Source organism: Tiliqua scincoides, chromosome 1, assembly GCF_035046505.1.
Source record: "Tiliqua scincoides isolate rTilSci1 chromosome 1, rTilSci1.hap2, whole genome shotgun sequence".
In the NCBI taxonomy this organism is placed as follows: Eukaryota; Metazoa; Chordata; class Lepidosauria; order Squamata; family Scincidae; genus Tiliqua; species Tiliqua scincoides.
Window position 1 is genome coordinate 126,282,604 of NC_089821.1, and position 12,795 is coordinate 126,295,398.

General features: G+C 42.7%; 1 protein-coding gene across 2 annotated transcripts in view; it reads left to right on the plus strand.

The window, feature by feature from the left end:
* Nucleotides 1–12,795, plus strand: part of PIKFYVE (phosphoinositide kinase, FYVE-type zinc finger containing) — a 91,192-nt gene that overhangs the window by 34,187 nt on the left and 44,210 nt on the right. Inside the window, exons 10-13 of one of the 2 annotated variants that reach the window (XM_066625068.1) lie at nucleotides 3,042–3,153; nucleotides 5,450–5,597; nucleotides 6,068–6,235; nucleotides 9,859–9,921. In XM_066625068.1, the coding sequence (XP_066481165.1) occupies nucleotides 3,042–3,153; nucleotides 5,450–5,597; nucleotides 6,068–6,235; nucleotides 9,859–9,921 (491 nt within the window). The remainder of the gene's footprint in view (nucleotides 1–3,041; nucleotides 3,154–5,449; nucleotides 5,598–6,067; nucleotides 6,236–9,858; nucleotides 9,922–12,795) is intronic. The other variant, XM_066625148.1, reaches the window with a different exon arrangement.

Consider the following 12,795-nt stretch of genomic DNA (forward strand, 5'->3'; position numbering starts at 1 on the left):
CGGAATAAAGTCAGAATAAAAAGAGCATAAAACAGCAATCATAGAGGAATCCAGCCTGTCAAAAAGAAACTAAAAGATATATAAAAGTGTTAAAAAGGCCATGGAATCAGAAGGCTTGTTTAAAGAGCAGGGTCTTCAGGCCTCGCCGAAAAAACTCAAGAGAGGGAGCCATTCTCAAGTCAAGGGGAAGGGAGTTCCAAAATGTTGGTGCCACTACTGAGAAGGCCCTATTTCTTGCCGCCGCCCCACGAACCTCCTTGGGCGGTGGCACTTGTAAAAAGGCCTTGTCTGATGACCTGAGAGGATAAGCCGGATTGTACGGGAGTAGGCGATCTCTAAGATAGCCTGGCCCAGAGCAGTATAGGGCTTTAAAGGTCAAAACCAGCACCTTGAATTGGGCCCGGAAACGAATGGGCAGCCAATGTAGTCCCCGGAGAAGCAGACTGACAGAGTCAAACCGCCTAGCTCCAGTGACCACACGGGCCGCCACATTCTGCACTAATTGCAGTTTCCAAACCGTCTTCAGGGGCAGCCCACATAAAGCGTGTTACAATAATCTAACCTCGATGTCACTGTAGCATGGATCACCGTGGCCAGGTCTGCCCGATCCAAGTATGGACGCAGCTGGCACACCCGCCGAAGCTGAGTGAAGGCCCCCCTAGCCACAGCCGCCACCTGGGAATCCAGGAGCAGCTGTGAGTCCAGGTGGACCCCCAAGCTGCGGACCTGCTCCTTCAGAGGGAGTACAACCCCATTCAGAGCAAGCCAATAATCCAGCACCTGCATCGAGGATTTCCGAACCAGGAGAGCCTCTGTCTTATCCGGATTTAATTTCAGCTTGTTAGCCCCCATCCAGATCCTCACTGCTTCCAGACAGTGCTCCAGGCCCTCAACCGCCACCCTGGAGTCTGGAGGAAAGGAGAGATAGAGCTGGGTGTCATCAGCATATTGATGACACCCCACTCCAAACCCCTGGATGACCTGTCCCAGCGGTTTCATGTAGATGTTAAATAGCATGGGGGACAGAATTGAACCCTGCGGCACCCTGCACCTCAAAGGCCAGGGTGTCGAACAGGCATCCCCCAGCACCACCATCTGGGACCGACCCTCCAAGTAGGAGCGGAACCACCGCAAAACAGTGCCTCCAACTCCCAGCTTGGCCAATCGGCCCAGAAGGATACCATGGTCGATGGTATCGAAAGCCGCCGAGAGGTCCAGCAGGACCAACAGGGACGCACTCCCCCTGTCCAGTCCCTGGCGTAGGTCATCCACCAAGGCGACCGAGGCGGTTTCCATCCCAAAGCCCAGCCTGAAACCAGATTGAAAAGGATCCAGATAATCCGCTTCATCCAAGACCCTCTGGAGTTGGGCCGCCACCACCCGCTCAATTACCTTGCCCAGAAACAGGATGTTAGAGACTGGCCGGTAGTTATTCAACACAGTGGAATCCAGGGAGGGCTTCTTCAGGAGGGGGCGAACATGTTTTCTTGCACAGAACATGTTTTCTTGCCCATTTTATATGGAAGTTGGATACCAATCAATTGGAGGTTAAAATTCATTTTTATGTTACCCTATGATGGTCTAATTTCTTCAGTGAGCCCCAGTAATTGTCTGTTCCTTGGCACACTTTTGATCACAATGGACTTGCTGCTTTAGGCCTGAGAAAATTTCCGTTTTTCTGAACTTGGCCCATATCCTTGAAAGAATTGCCTTCCCTCTTCAACAAGCATGGCTTGTGCTCATTAATTACTTTCTATATAAATACACCCTGGCTTCTCAGGCACAGAATGGATTGGTCTTTGGGTTTCTGGAATGTAGATGGTACTACATTATAAGAGAATTTGGACTGAGATGATTTTGAAGTATATTGCAGCTTCATGGCTGTATGAAATAAGTGGTTCCCATGTTTGTTCTGTGCTCTTTGAAACTCTGCCAGTGGTGGCAGTATGTGTGTGTTTGGGCATTTATATGTACTTTTCAGGCAAATGTTGCAAAGTGATTTACATGAAATAACAATAACCTTCAGGCTATATAACAAGCACTTCTTTAAAAGCCCAATTGTTTCATGTTGCACTCTTAAATCAGGTTTTCCGATACTTATTCTGTTTTGTTTCTCTTCCCTTAAAGACCTTCAGGGACGCTATAGTGGGAGTTGAGGGGATTTGAAAGTCCTTTATATGAAGTATCAGTAACTGTTTTGCAAATTTGTTCTAGTTACATAATTTATTTCAGTTTGGAATTTCTGGGGTGGAATTCCTTCATCTCAGAAATTGCCTTATACCAAGATAGGCTAGTGATCCATTTAGGTAATGTACTGACTGGTAGGACTGTCTAGGGTTTTGCACTGGGATCTTTCCCAGTAATCCCTAGAGATTCCAGGGTTTGAACCTAGGACCACCTGCATGCAAAGCAAGTGCTTTGTCACTGAGCTACAGCAACCCCCTTCAGTATATCCTTTTGTTTCGTTCTTGGGCATCCAGACCCCTTGCATTCTAATTCCTTCCCCTCCCCTAGCAGCTTGTGCATTAATCTGTTGTCTTAGGCATTCTGTTCTTTTTACAAACTTAAAAAAATTTTGTGGCTAAAATTGTACAGAATGAAGAGTGAAAGAATTACTCTTATTTAAGGATCAACTTAAAGCAAAAGGAAGTCAAGCTTCCAGAGTACTTGACACAAAAAGAAAGGACATGATTGTCATTTCATTGAATGAATTAGAATGTATTGCATGTGTGCATGCTAGAATCTCTTGTGTCCCACTTTAGGAGAATAAGAACCACCACCCTCCATGTATGAATGTAGGTTAACTTACCCATACCTTGTGGAATAGACCCACAAGTTAAGGAGTATTTATGTGGCTTCTCTTTCCTGTAAAGTTCGGTTAGTCACAGCTGGCAGGGAAAACTCTGTCAGTGTGTAGAACTTTGGCTTGTAGTTTCTAATTGCATTTTTATTTCTGGTGTGGGAAGAGGGGGCAAAACTTATGTTTCAAGCTGTGAATGTTTGGCAATTAGATTGATATTTCAAAACTCTCTGTCTTACAGAGCTCAAGCCATTGCAATAGGACAGGCCCTGGTAGATGGCCGTTGGCTGGATTGTGTTAGTCACCATGATCAGATCTTCAGAGATGAGTATGCCCTCTATAGGCCACTACAGGTATAAATTTTTGCTTTTGTAGTGGTTTTTTCGTGAGACCAAGACTGCTGAAATCATTGTGTTCCGCTGCTGTGTGGTGGTTTGGAGTCCTAAGTCAGATACTCAAAAACCTAAAGGGTGTGGTAAAGTGTTTTTTAAGCCGTGTTTGTGCGTTCTTGTTTGAAAACTTGGCCAAAAGTGCTTCTGGTTAAGTAACCAATGTAACCTAATCACTTAAGGTCAAGAAATCTAGCAAGAAAGCTGAGAGACCCTCAGTGAAAAGAAAGGTAGGCGTCTCCCATGGAACTTGAAAGGGTTGGAGGGGAAAAAAGACGCTTTGGGAGAAATTATTTCCTTGATTAAATGTGCAACTGAAAGTTCAAGAGACAAGTATATTCAAAGCAATTGTCCTTTCTATATACAGAAGACTCGCAGTGTAAGGATGCTTTTTTGTTTGCAAAGTCCTCCTTCACAGGACCACTGATAACTCAATTACGTCTTTCATATTCAGGCAAAGATGTCGGATGCTTCCTAACCTTTCTAGTCTTTGGTCGATATGAGCCTGCTCACAGTGAGGGTTTGCTGGACAGCTGAATGTATGGGACCAGTAGCATACACCACTGTATGCCATGGGATGGCCTTTGGGAATAATTGGTCTATATTTTAAATTTGCCATGAGGCAAAGCAAACCCCTTCTGTGGTTTGATTCCGTTGGGTCAAGTTTCTTCTTAAACTTCTAGAAAGTGTGGCTTATATCCAGTTCTGTGGAAATGGTTGATTTGGTTTGACCCCTTGCCCCAGTACTTCAGACTGGGAGGCAGGTGTTAAGAGGGATGCATAAAGCAAAATACCTCATCTCTCTTGCTGTGCAATCACATCCTTGGAGATGGTAACAGAATGAGTTTGTCTTTTGCAATAAAAGCATTTGGAAAATATCAACCGATAATAGAATTCTTGTAGTATCTTCAACCACCATCCTAAAGCTTGCTTCAGTTCTGCATTTGTAGAATTAACTTGTGAAGAGGCCAGGACTGGTCTTACGGATGGAGAAGGTTGATGTCATTTTTGATTGCTCAAGTAGTAAATATGTATCTTTCTTCTGTGAGTTGAGCATGATAACCTTGGAGCAAAGGCTGCATTTCAGCACAGCACTTGTTTCCAGTTACTGCTAGCTGAAGCTTGTTATGGAGCCTATATTCGAAACTTTTCAGATTGTGTTATGAGTTACATAGGTGTGAAGGGGCTGGGTAACAAATAGTGGGACTCCTAGTGCCTGTGGAATAAAAGAGGGAAAGGGGAATGTGGGCATTCTGGATGTTTAACTTTTATTGTTTATCTTCGTGTTTCATGTGGAAGACTTCAGAAGTTCACAGAAATGCACAGTAAACCTGTTGTGGCTATAATTGGAAATTCTGATATCCTTTGTTGGTTTTTTGTGTGATCCTAAATAAAAGCACATAGTTTAAGACTCGGGTGTTAATTGACAGGTCCCTGGTTTGAAATTCTCCTCTGCTATAAATTCACTTAAGACTCTACCTGTCGGCTTCAGCTGCAGCATGGATAAAATACTTGCATATCCTTTGCAGGGTTGTTATAATGATTACGAGAAGATAATACATGTGAAGTGCTTTAAGAACATGACAGCACTAAGTGGTATTCTAGTTTTATAGATTTTTTCAGATTCAGCTCCCCAGTAAACTTGGATTTGCTGCTCTTCTTCTCGCCTTGCATCTCTCATATTTTTCCCCAGAATATTTCTTATGTTTGGGTGAACCATACTGATTCATTAATGTACTAGCACAGTGGTTCCCAAACTTCTCTGCTGAAGTTGGAAACCACGTAAGACTTTGTATGAGTGGGGGAATGGTTGCAATGTGATCCCCAGGATCATGCTGCTGCGAGGGACAAAAGGGGAGATTTTATTTAAGCCAGCACTTGCCTCTGGGGTGTGTGGGGAGCCCAGTGGAGCCCTCTGCAGGGTTCCCCAAAGCTCAGAATGACTAAAAGTAGCGATTGGAACCCACTTCTGGTTTTTGATCATGAAACTGGAAGTGGGTTCTGATAGCTAGTTTTAGTCATTCTGAGGCTTGGGGAGCCCTGTGGAGGCATCCATGGGGCTCCCCGCACCCTCCAGAGGCTGGTACTAGCTTAGATAAGTAAAAATTCCCCCCTTCTATCCCGGCAGTGGCACGATCCTGGAGATTTCATTGCTGCCATTGTCCTGCTCCTTCAGGGGCTAGAGACCCACTAGTTTGGGAAGCACTGTATTAAAAGGAATAATGAAAGACATTGTGTTCTCTCTCATGTGATCTTGCAGAGCACAGAATTCTCTGAAACCCCTTCTCCTGACAGTGATTCGGTCAACTCCGTGGAGGGCCATTCTGAGCCTTCGTGGTTCAAAGACATAAAGTTTGATGACAGCGACACGGAACAAATTGCAGAAGAAGGAGATGATAACTTGACCAGTGAGTTTTTGCTGTCCCTCTTCTCAGAATGTTTTTCTTCCTGTTAGTAGCAAGTGTGAGTTCTGCTTTGCTTGGCCTCTGATGGCTGTAGAAATAAAAGCTTCTATCTGTTGTTTTTTTGAAGCAGATACAGTATTTTCTGTAAGTTGCTAGAATTTTTATCAGGCCTTGAAATTGACATAGGCTCTTTGCACTGCTTGGATATGGTGGGCCAAAAGGCGCTCTGCTTTGAAAATGAACAACTAACCTTCCCATTGCATTCTAAGGCCAAGTATGCCACCAGGAATAAGGAGATGAAAATACTGTGTCTTCTCTTTTTCTCTCTCTCTCTCTCTCTCTTCAGTATTGCACATCAGACTTTGTTTAATTCAGACAATTTCTCTCCTCTCCTTGATACCCTCATGAATACCTACTATTTAAACCCACCCCCTTCCTCCCTGTATCTCTCTCCCCCCACCCGAATCTAAAAGACTCGGCCAGCCCTAGCAAGCGTACCTCAGTCAGCAGCTTCCAGTCTGCCATGGACAGCGACTCAGCCGCTTCCATCAGCCTAAACGTGGAGCTGGACAACGTGAACTTCCATATCAAGAAGCACTCCAAGTACCCACATGTACCCCCTCACCCTGCTGACCAGAAAGGTATGAGGTAGCTACGACTTGGAGTCTCACATGATAGGAGGCAGGGTTTGAAGAACAACTTGCCTGAACACTAGCTCCCGAAGTCTTTTCCCCTGTCCTGCTTCTTCCCTTGCCAGTTCTTTTTACTTGTGCATCTCTGCTTTTACTTGGGAATTTGAATTGCTGTATGCAACTAATTGGGTGTGCAAGTCCCTGTGTTGCTCTTTTTACAGAGGCATTCCTTTTGTCCATCCAGTATGTGAGTGTCTGAGGAGCACTGACTGCATAATGCAAAGGTTCCCAAAGTGTGTATCGTGGTGTACTCACAGGGGTGCAGCAGGATGTCTCTGGTGGCCCCTCCTGCAGGTTCACTCGGGTGCTGCCATCTTATATTTTGTAAAATCTCATGAGGTTTTTGGTGCCACCATCTTGGATCTCATGAGATTTTGCAAAATCCAAGATGGTGGCACCCAGCTGAGCCAGGAGAAGCTGTGGGGGGCATTGTGACCCCAGTAAGTCTGGGAGCTACTGGCACAATAGATTGTTAATATGGAATGCAGCTATAAGACAATTCCTCTTTTGAGGTCAGTCAAATGAAGGGGACCGTGGTCCTGCCGAAAGTCATGCTAGTTCGTAATGTGCTAGGCTTGGGTCTGGTTTTCTATTCTACTTCAGACATTTTGTCTGTCTTTATGGACATGGGGCTTGTGAGTTGGGTTCCATCTCAAAATTAGAGAGAAGTTGCAGTTTACGAGCCTTTTCTTAAGGTGTTGAGTGTTGAGCTGTTCATGCTGCTGTTCTGCATGCAGCAATATCCAGTTAACCATTCTCATCCTGATATTTTATTTAACTATACATGAAAACAGGAGTCTCGTTCATCTCCCCCCCATTGTTTAACTGTTGTTCCCACCCTGCCTCCCAGAAACTTAAAGCTCTTCAGAGCTGAAATATTAAGTATTTAGCTATCTCTTTTTTGATCTTCCTTGTGTGTTTGCTTACGTTCCCTGGTAAAAACCACAATGAAAGTGGGCTGGAGGTGTTTTCTAAAAGGAAGTATAAACCAGAAGGTAAATTTTATCTGTGTGCACACCCTAGGTAGAGAGAGAAGTGAGATATTGTAATTCAGCAGATGTTTGAATGTGTCTATACAAAGTAACATTATGCAACAGCTTCTGCTTACTAAACTCTTACCTATATAAAATGCTCTCTGACAAAACTAATATCCTAGAGCATAGTAGTAGTAGTAGGAGTTAACATATTACTTTAAAAATAATACTGCATGCCTTAAAAGCATATTGAATGAAAAGCTCTCTTGGTATTCATCAGAAGAACAAAATGTAGATGTTCAGTAACTTATGCATTTTGCATGAAATCTTGGCAATTCGGTTCAGAGTGAGTTTGGCTTAAACAGCTATATGAATGGTACCGAAGTGCCTATAGAAATGGTAGTTCATCTGATCCCATTGACAACTATTGGATTTTACCATGATGTCAATAAGGAATAGCTCTGGTAGTCAAACACAGTCCTCTGTGTTTGGACTGTTAGACATCTGCAGCGAGATTTAGAATAGCACTGCCACTCTAGTTCAACTCGCCCATGACATCTGAAAACAACCTTGAAACACCATTACTTTGCTGCAAGTCAGCAATAAGTCAACATTGACCACCTCCCACTTACAAGTCGGCAATAAGTTAACATTCTCCACCTCCCACTTACGGTGCCTGTTCTTAGGAGTTTTTTTTTCAGTTGAGTGGTAGCCTTATTTTCAAGCATCTTCAGAAATATGTGTTCAAGTCTTGTTGAAAGCCTATTCAGATGTATTGTCATTGGTGACAATAGAAGTGTAATCCTCTGCTGTATCACTGGTGATTATAGTAGTAGTATCAAGTAGTAGATTCTGTACCTTCTGGAGGTGCAAACTGAAATTTCAAGCTGTATCTAGAGTATACCCTGGAACAATGGCCACTTAAATGGGCAGCCCATGGATGAAAGCATAGGCACTTTCGTTTGGCATTGTTGAGCTGCCTCTTGGGTTAGCAGTTGTTTTATTACAGAATATGGTGCTCCTTTGTAGTACATACAAACCTGGCAAAGGATGCTGACAAATCAGAGCAGTTTGTGACGAACTGCAGTTGTATGACTTTGTCATACCATAGAAATCTGTCTGACTAAAGTTTGGACCATTTCAGATAATCCAGAAAACTATGGCTTGTTTGATTGGTGAAAGAGTGAGAGTGAAGTGACAAATCTATGCCCTCTTTCCTCCTCTTATCTCATGCTCATAGAAATAGAAAGCTTCCTTATATGGTAAACTGTTTTTTGCCTTTATATTTGAGTGGGAAATTGTGGTTTAAGTGCTTCCTACATAGCAGGACATTAAACCACCATAGTAGAGCGAGTACATGTTTAGCACATTGTCTTCAAGCATTTAAACTTAAAATTGCACTTCTTATAATGTTGCCTATCTTGGATAGGTCACTACTATTTCAAGACCACTTTTAGCTATTTTCTCAGAACTCTGTGAGAGAATAGTGGAATGATTAGTGTCAGAACTTCTAGGATGTCACATTTATAGTGTGTGTGTGTGTGTGTGTGTGTGTGTGTGTGTGTGTGTGTGTGTGTGTGTGTGCGCGCGCGCGCGCGCACTCAGGGTATACATGGGCTACAAAAGTAATGCTAAACTGCACTTTTTCTGTAACCTGTCATGTGAACAGTTTGCCTTCCTCTGAGGGAGTGTCATGTGAGTTCCACAGTGTCTGTAGCAAGCATATGCCTCTCCCTGTTTCTTTCCCATGCTACGCTGGAAGCAGGAGAAAAGGAAGTGTGGCACTCACTCACTGTGCTGCTGTTAGCACTTCTTGTAACAAGGGGGAAAACCCAGCATATATCCAAGGGAACAGAATAAACTGAAACAAATAGCAGATCTTCTAGTAACTACAAAAGTTTTGGAATATTTTTCATAAATTATTCAATAATCAATGTGGAAAAATGAAACGGTAAAATTGATAGTTTGCAATGCAGGGTTAATTTTCTTGGTGGTAAAGTTGACTAGGCATTCAGATTATTCCCATCAAAAAGAACTGAACACTTGTGTTTTGCACCAGTGAGTTGTTTTCTTGTTACAAATAGTGATTCCCTCCCAAGTAGGTGTGTGTATTGATTTAATTTTGAGAACCTGAGACTAATTAAGTAGCTAATGTATTTCTAAGGCAGATATCAGTTGCTTGTCGAGTAGGACAGGGAATAATAGATATTATGCATGCCATTCTGAATTTGTCACAAGAGCCGGGTGTTGAAACCCTTGCCCCATCCATCCTTGTTTGCTGTGCTGATTTCCATGTCAGAAGTCTTAGGCAAATAAAGCACATGCACATCTTTCATGTTAAACTGGTTCCATAACTGCTTAATCTATGATTCGGCAGGCATGCCAACACACTGACAGGACAAGAAAGAATGAGACGATATTTTTGTAGCACTTTGGAAATGTTCTTACATCAGTGACTGTATATATGATGTGAGTCATAACACTTCTCTTGTGGAATTGGGTGTGTATGCTATTTAGTTATACTAGCCACACCAGTACAACCTGTCACTTCTGCCTCTTCCCCTCCCATCTCCTTAATTTTCACCCCTCTCCTTTTAGAGTACTTGATTGCTGACAATGGAGGACAACAGATGATCTCAATAAGTGACGCTTTCATCAAAGGTAAGCTGGATGAGATTTTCCTTTTCTTCCCTAGCAAATGGGTGTGTTGGTCAAATAGTGTTGGGTGAACATCTCAGATTTCCCCCCCCCTTTTGGTATACAAAAAAGATAACGTAATCTTATTAGAAGCTTGACAGGACCTGAGTGTCTGCCGTGTGTGTGAATGCATCAAAGTGATTGTTTGCCTTTCCCCAAGGCTTCTATTGCTTTGGTCTGTTTCCAGTTTAAGTGAACATTTGTATGTTAACATAGAAAAGCTTGAACACAAGAAGCTTATTTGAGCATTCATTTTTCCTGGTGACTGATAGTTGGTGTAGGCACCTTTCCCCTTTCATAATACAGCTATGTTAATTTTCTGTTTTCACATTTTCATTAGGTGCTAAAGATCAAGCAGCATAGGACATTATTTCCTCCATTATATCAGTAAAATTATTCCCCTGGAGTAATTCTGATTATTTCATTAAGACATTTTTTCCCATTCTGAAACCAGATACTTTAAAGGTGCATGACAGAAATGGCTAATGCACTTTATATGGAAATCAAAGTTTCTCTTAACTGCAGCAGGGAGCTTATTTGGATGGCAAACACACTATTGACACAAATTGTCCCTTGGGGAATGTTCCCTGCCAGTTCCATTTGAAATTGATCTGGATTCAGAGGCCCTGTTCTAACTTTCCTGTTTAAATGTTGTTGCCTGTCTAGTTTATTCTGTAAGAACAAAATTTCACCTTTGCTGTGTTCTTCCCCCATCTGCTAGACATTTTTATGTTTTTTTTTTGTGTGAAGGGAAGCAGTTTGTTATAGGAAGGGAGTACAGTTATCCTACTTAGCCCTTCAATGTGCTGCTTTATTGTTCATCACACACAGTGCTCTGGTGAGAAGTCCTCTACAATCTTGCCCATTGAGGCAACCATAAAGGAAGGAATGTGGATACTCTCTACCTGGCCTCCTTGAAAACAAAGCACCTCTTGGGGATGCATGTACATTAGGGCCCACTCTTTTTTCCTTTTGAAGCCTGCCAAAGGGATTGAGTGTGAATTGAGTGTGAATTTATTTAATTACGTATTAATCTTCATGGTCTCCCATTTGCAGTTGAGACAGTTCACAGGACTGTGCACAGATCTTCATTTCCTGTGCTCCGGACTTTAGAAGTGTGTGGTGGAGTGCTGCTGATGTGCATTCCATTGGGACTGTTTCAGAAGTCAAACAGCAGAGATGCTTTTCATGAATCAGATGCATCCTGACTGTCATAGTTAGCAGAGAGATGAGAGAGTCTTAAGCAAAAACAGTGAGGTTTCAGGTGCTGTTGCATTTAGGGAATGGCTTGCTAACTGTAACCCAGAAGATGTTCCTGCTGAGTCGTTGGAAAAGCTGCAACTTAACAATTTGTTGATAAAGCAGTGATGCTGCTTTGTCATGCTAATCTTAACTAGTACAGTGAAAGTAGAATGAACCAGGGAAATCTGGATACAAATGCATGCTCTGGGCACTAGAGTTGAAACAAGAAGTTGCCTCAAATGAGTCAGGAACTGTACATTTTCAGGAAGAGTAATTGGGAAGCAAAATTATTAATAATAATAATAATAATAACAATAACAATAATAACAGTATTTATATACCACTTTTGAAATAGAAGTTTCACAAAGCAGTTTACAGAGAAAAATCAAATAACTAATGGCTCCCTGTCCCAAAAGGGCTCACAATCTAAAAAGGTGCAAAAGAACACCAGCAGACAGCCACTAGAAAAGACACTGCTGGGGTGAGATGGGCCAGTTACTCTCCCCCCTGCTAAAGAGGAGCACCCACTTGAAAAAGTGCCTATTACCCAGTTAGCAGGGGTTTATTCATTTGACCGTGTATTAGTAACGAAAAACATGTTCTCCAAGGAGATCAGGGCAATGTGTGAACTTCTCCCTGTTTTATGCTTGCTACAACTTTTGAAGGTAGGTTAGAGGCCCATGATCGCCTTCATGTTTCTATGAAAATCCATTCTCTCTTGATTTGAAAATTGTCAAGATAAGCCTGCTGCGTTGTGAACTGCAGAACCTACGTAGGAGACTAGAGATAAGTGCACCTTCTTGTGCACTTAAATAAGTGCACATATCTAGTGCAGGAGGTCTGGCTCAGGTGGTACAGCTGCCGCCTTGTATGCCTGAAGATCTGGGTTCAAAACAACTGGAAGTATCCAAGAGCTGTCCACATGTTGATGAGTGGACCCTCAGTGAGAGAGAGGAGTTGCTATCAGCCAAGCATCGGAGGCAAAGTAGCCAGTGGGAGGCCAGTCCAAGAAGGAATCCAGCTAGAATGAAGGCATTCTATGAAAGATTAGAACTACCGTATTGTAAAATCCCTATGGGGGTTTAGAAAAGCCTGTCTATGTCTGAGGAGAAATCTGATGACCAAGAAAGATGGTATATAAATATTTATTAATATTATTGTGAAACACAATTTCCTGCTTAATGGTTAGTGATGCTCCTTAACACCCAAGTGTTCCATGTGGAAAACCTGAATGGAATCTGTTCAACTGAGGCTCCCTTTGGCGGTCCAAGCATAGTTTCAAACAACCCCTTTTGGATGTGGCATACAGTTCCCTACATTCTTTCTTTGATTGGTTTGTTTGTTGATAAGCACTCAATGTTCCCTTTCTTCCAATGGCCCTCTACAATTGTTTTCCTGTTATGGTGATGCAGCCTTTTAATCCAATTGCCAGTGCAAATTCTAAGGCCCCCCCCCCCCACTTGCTTGGCTACAATAAGGATAGGAGTTGTGTAGTTTTTACACTCCAAGGGGAAGGCAGTCTTATGCTCAGGGACTTAGGAGAAGGAGCTGTCCAGTTTTCCTCGTCTTTGTTCTCTGACGGACAAGTTGGAGTAG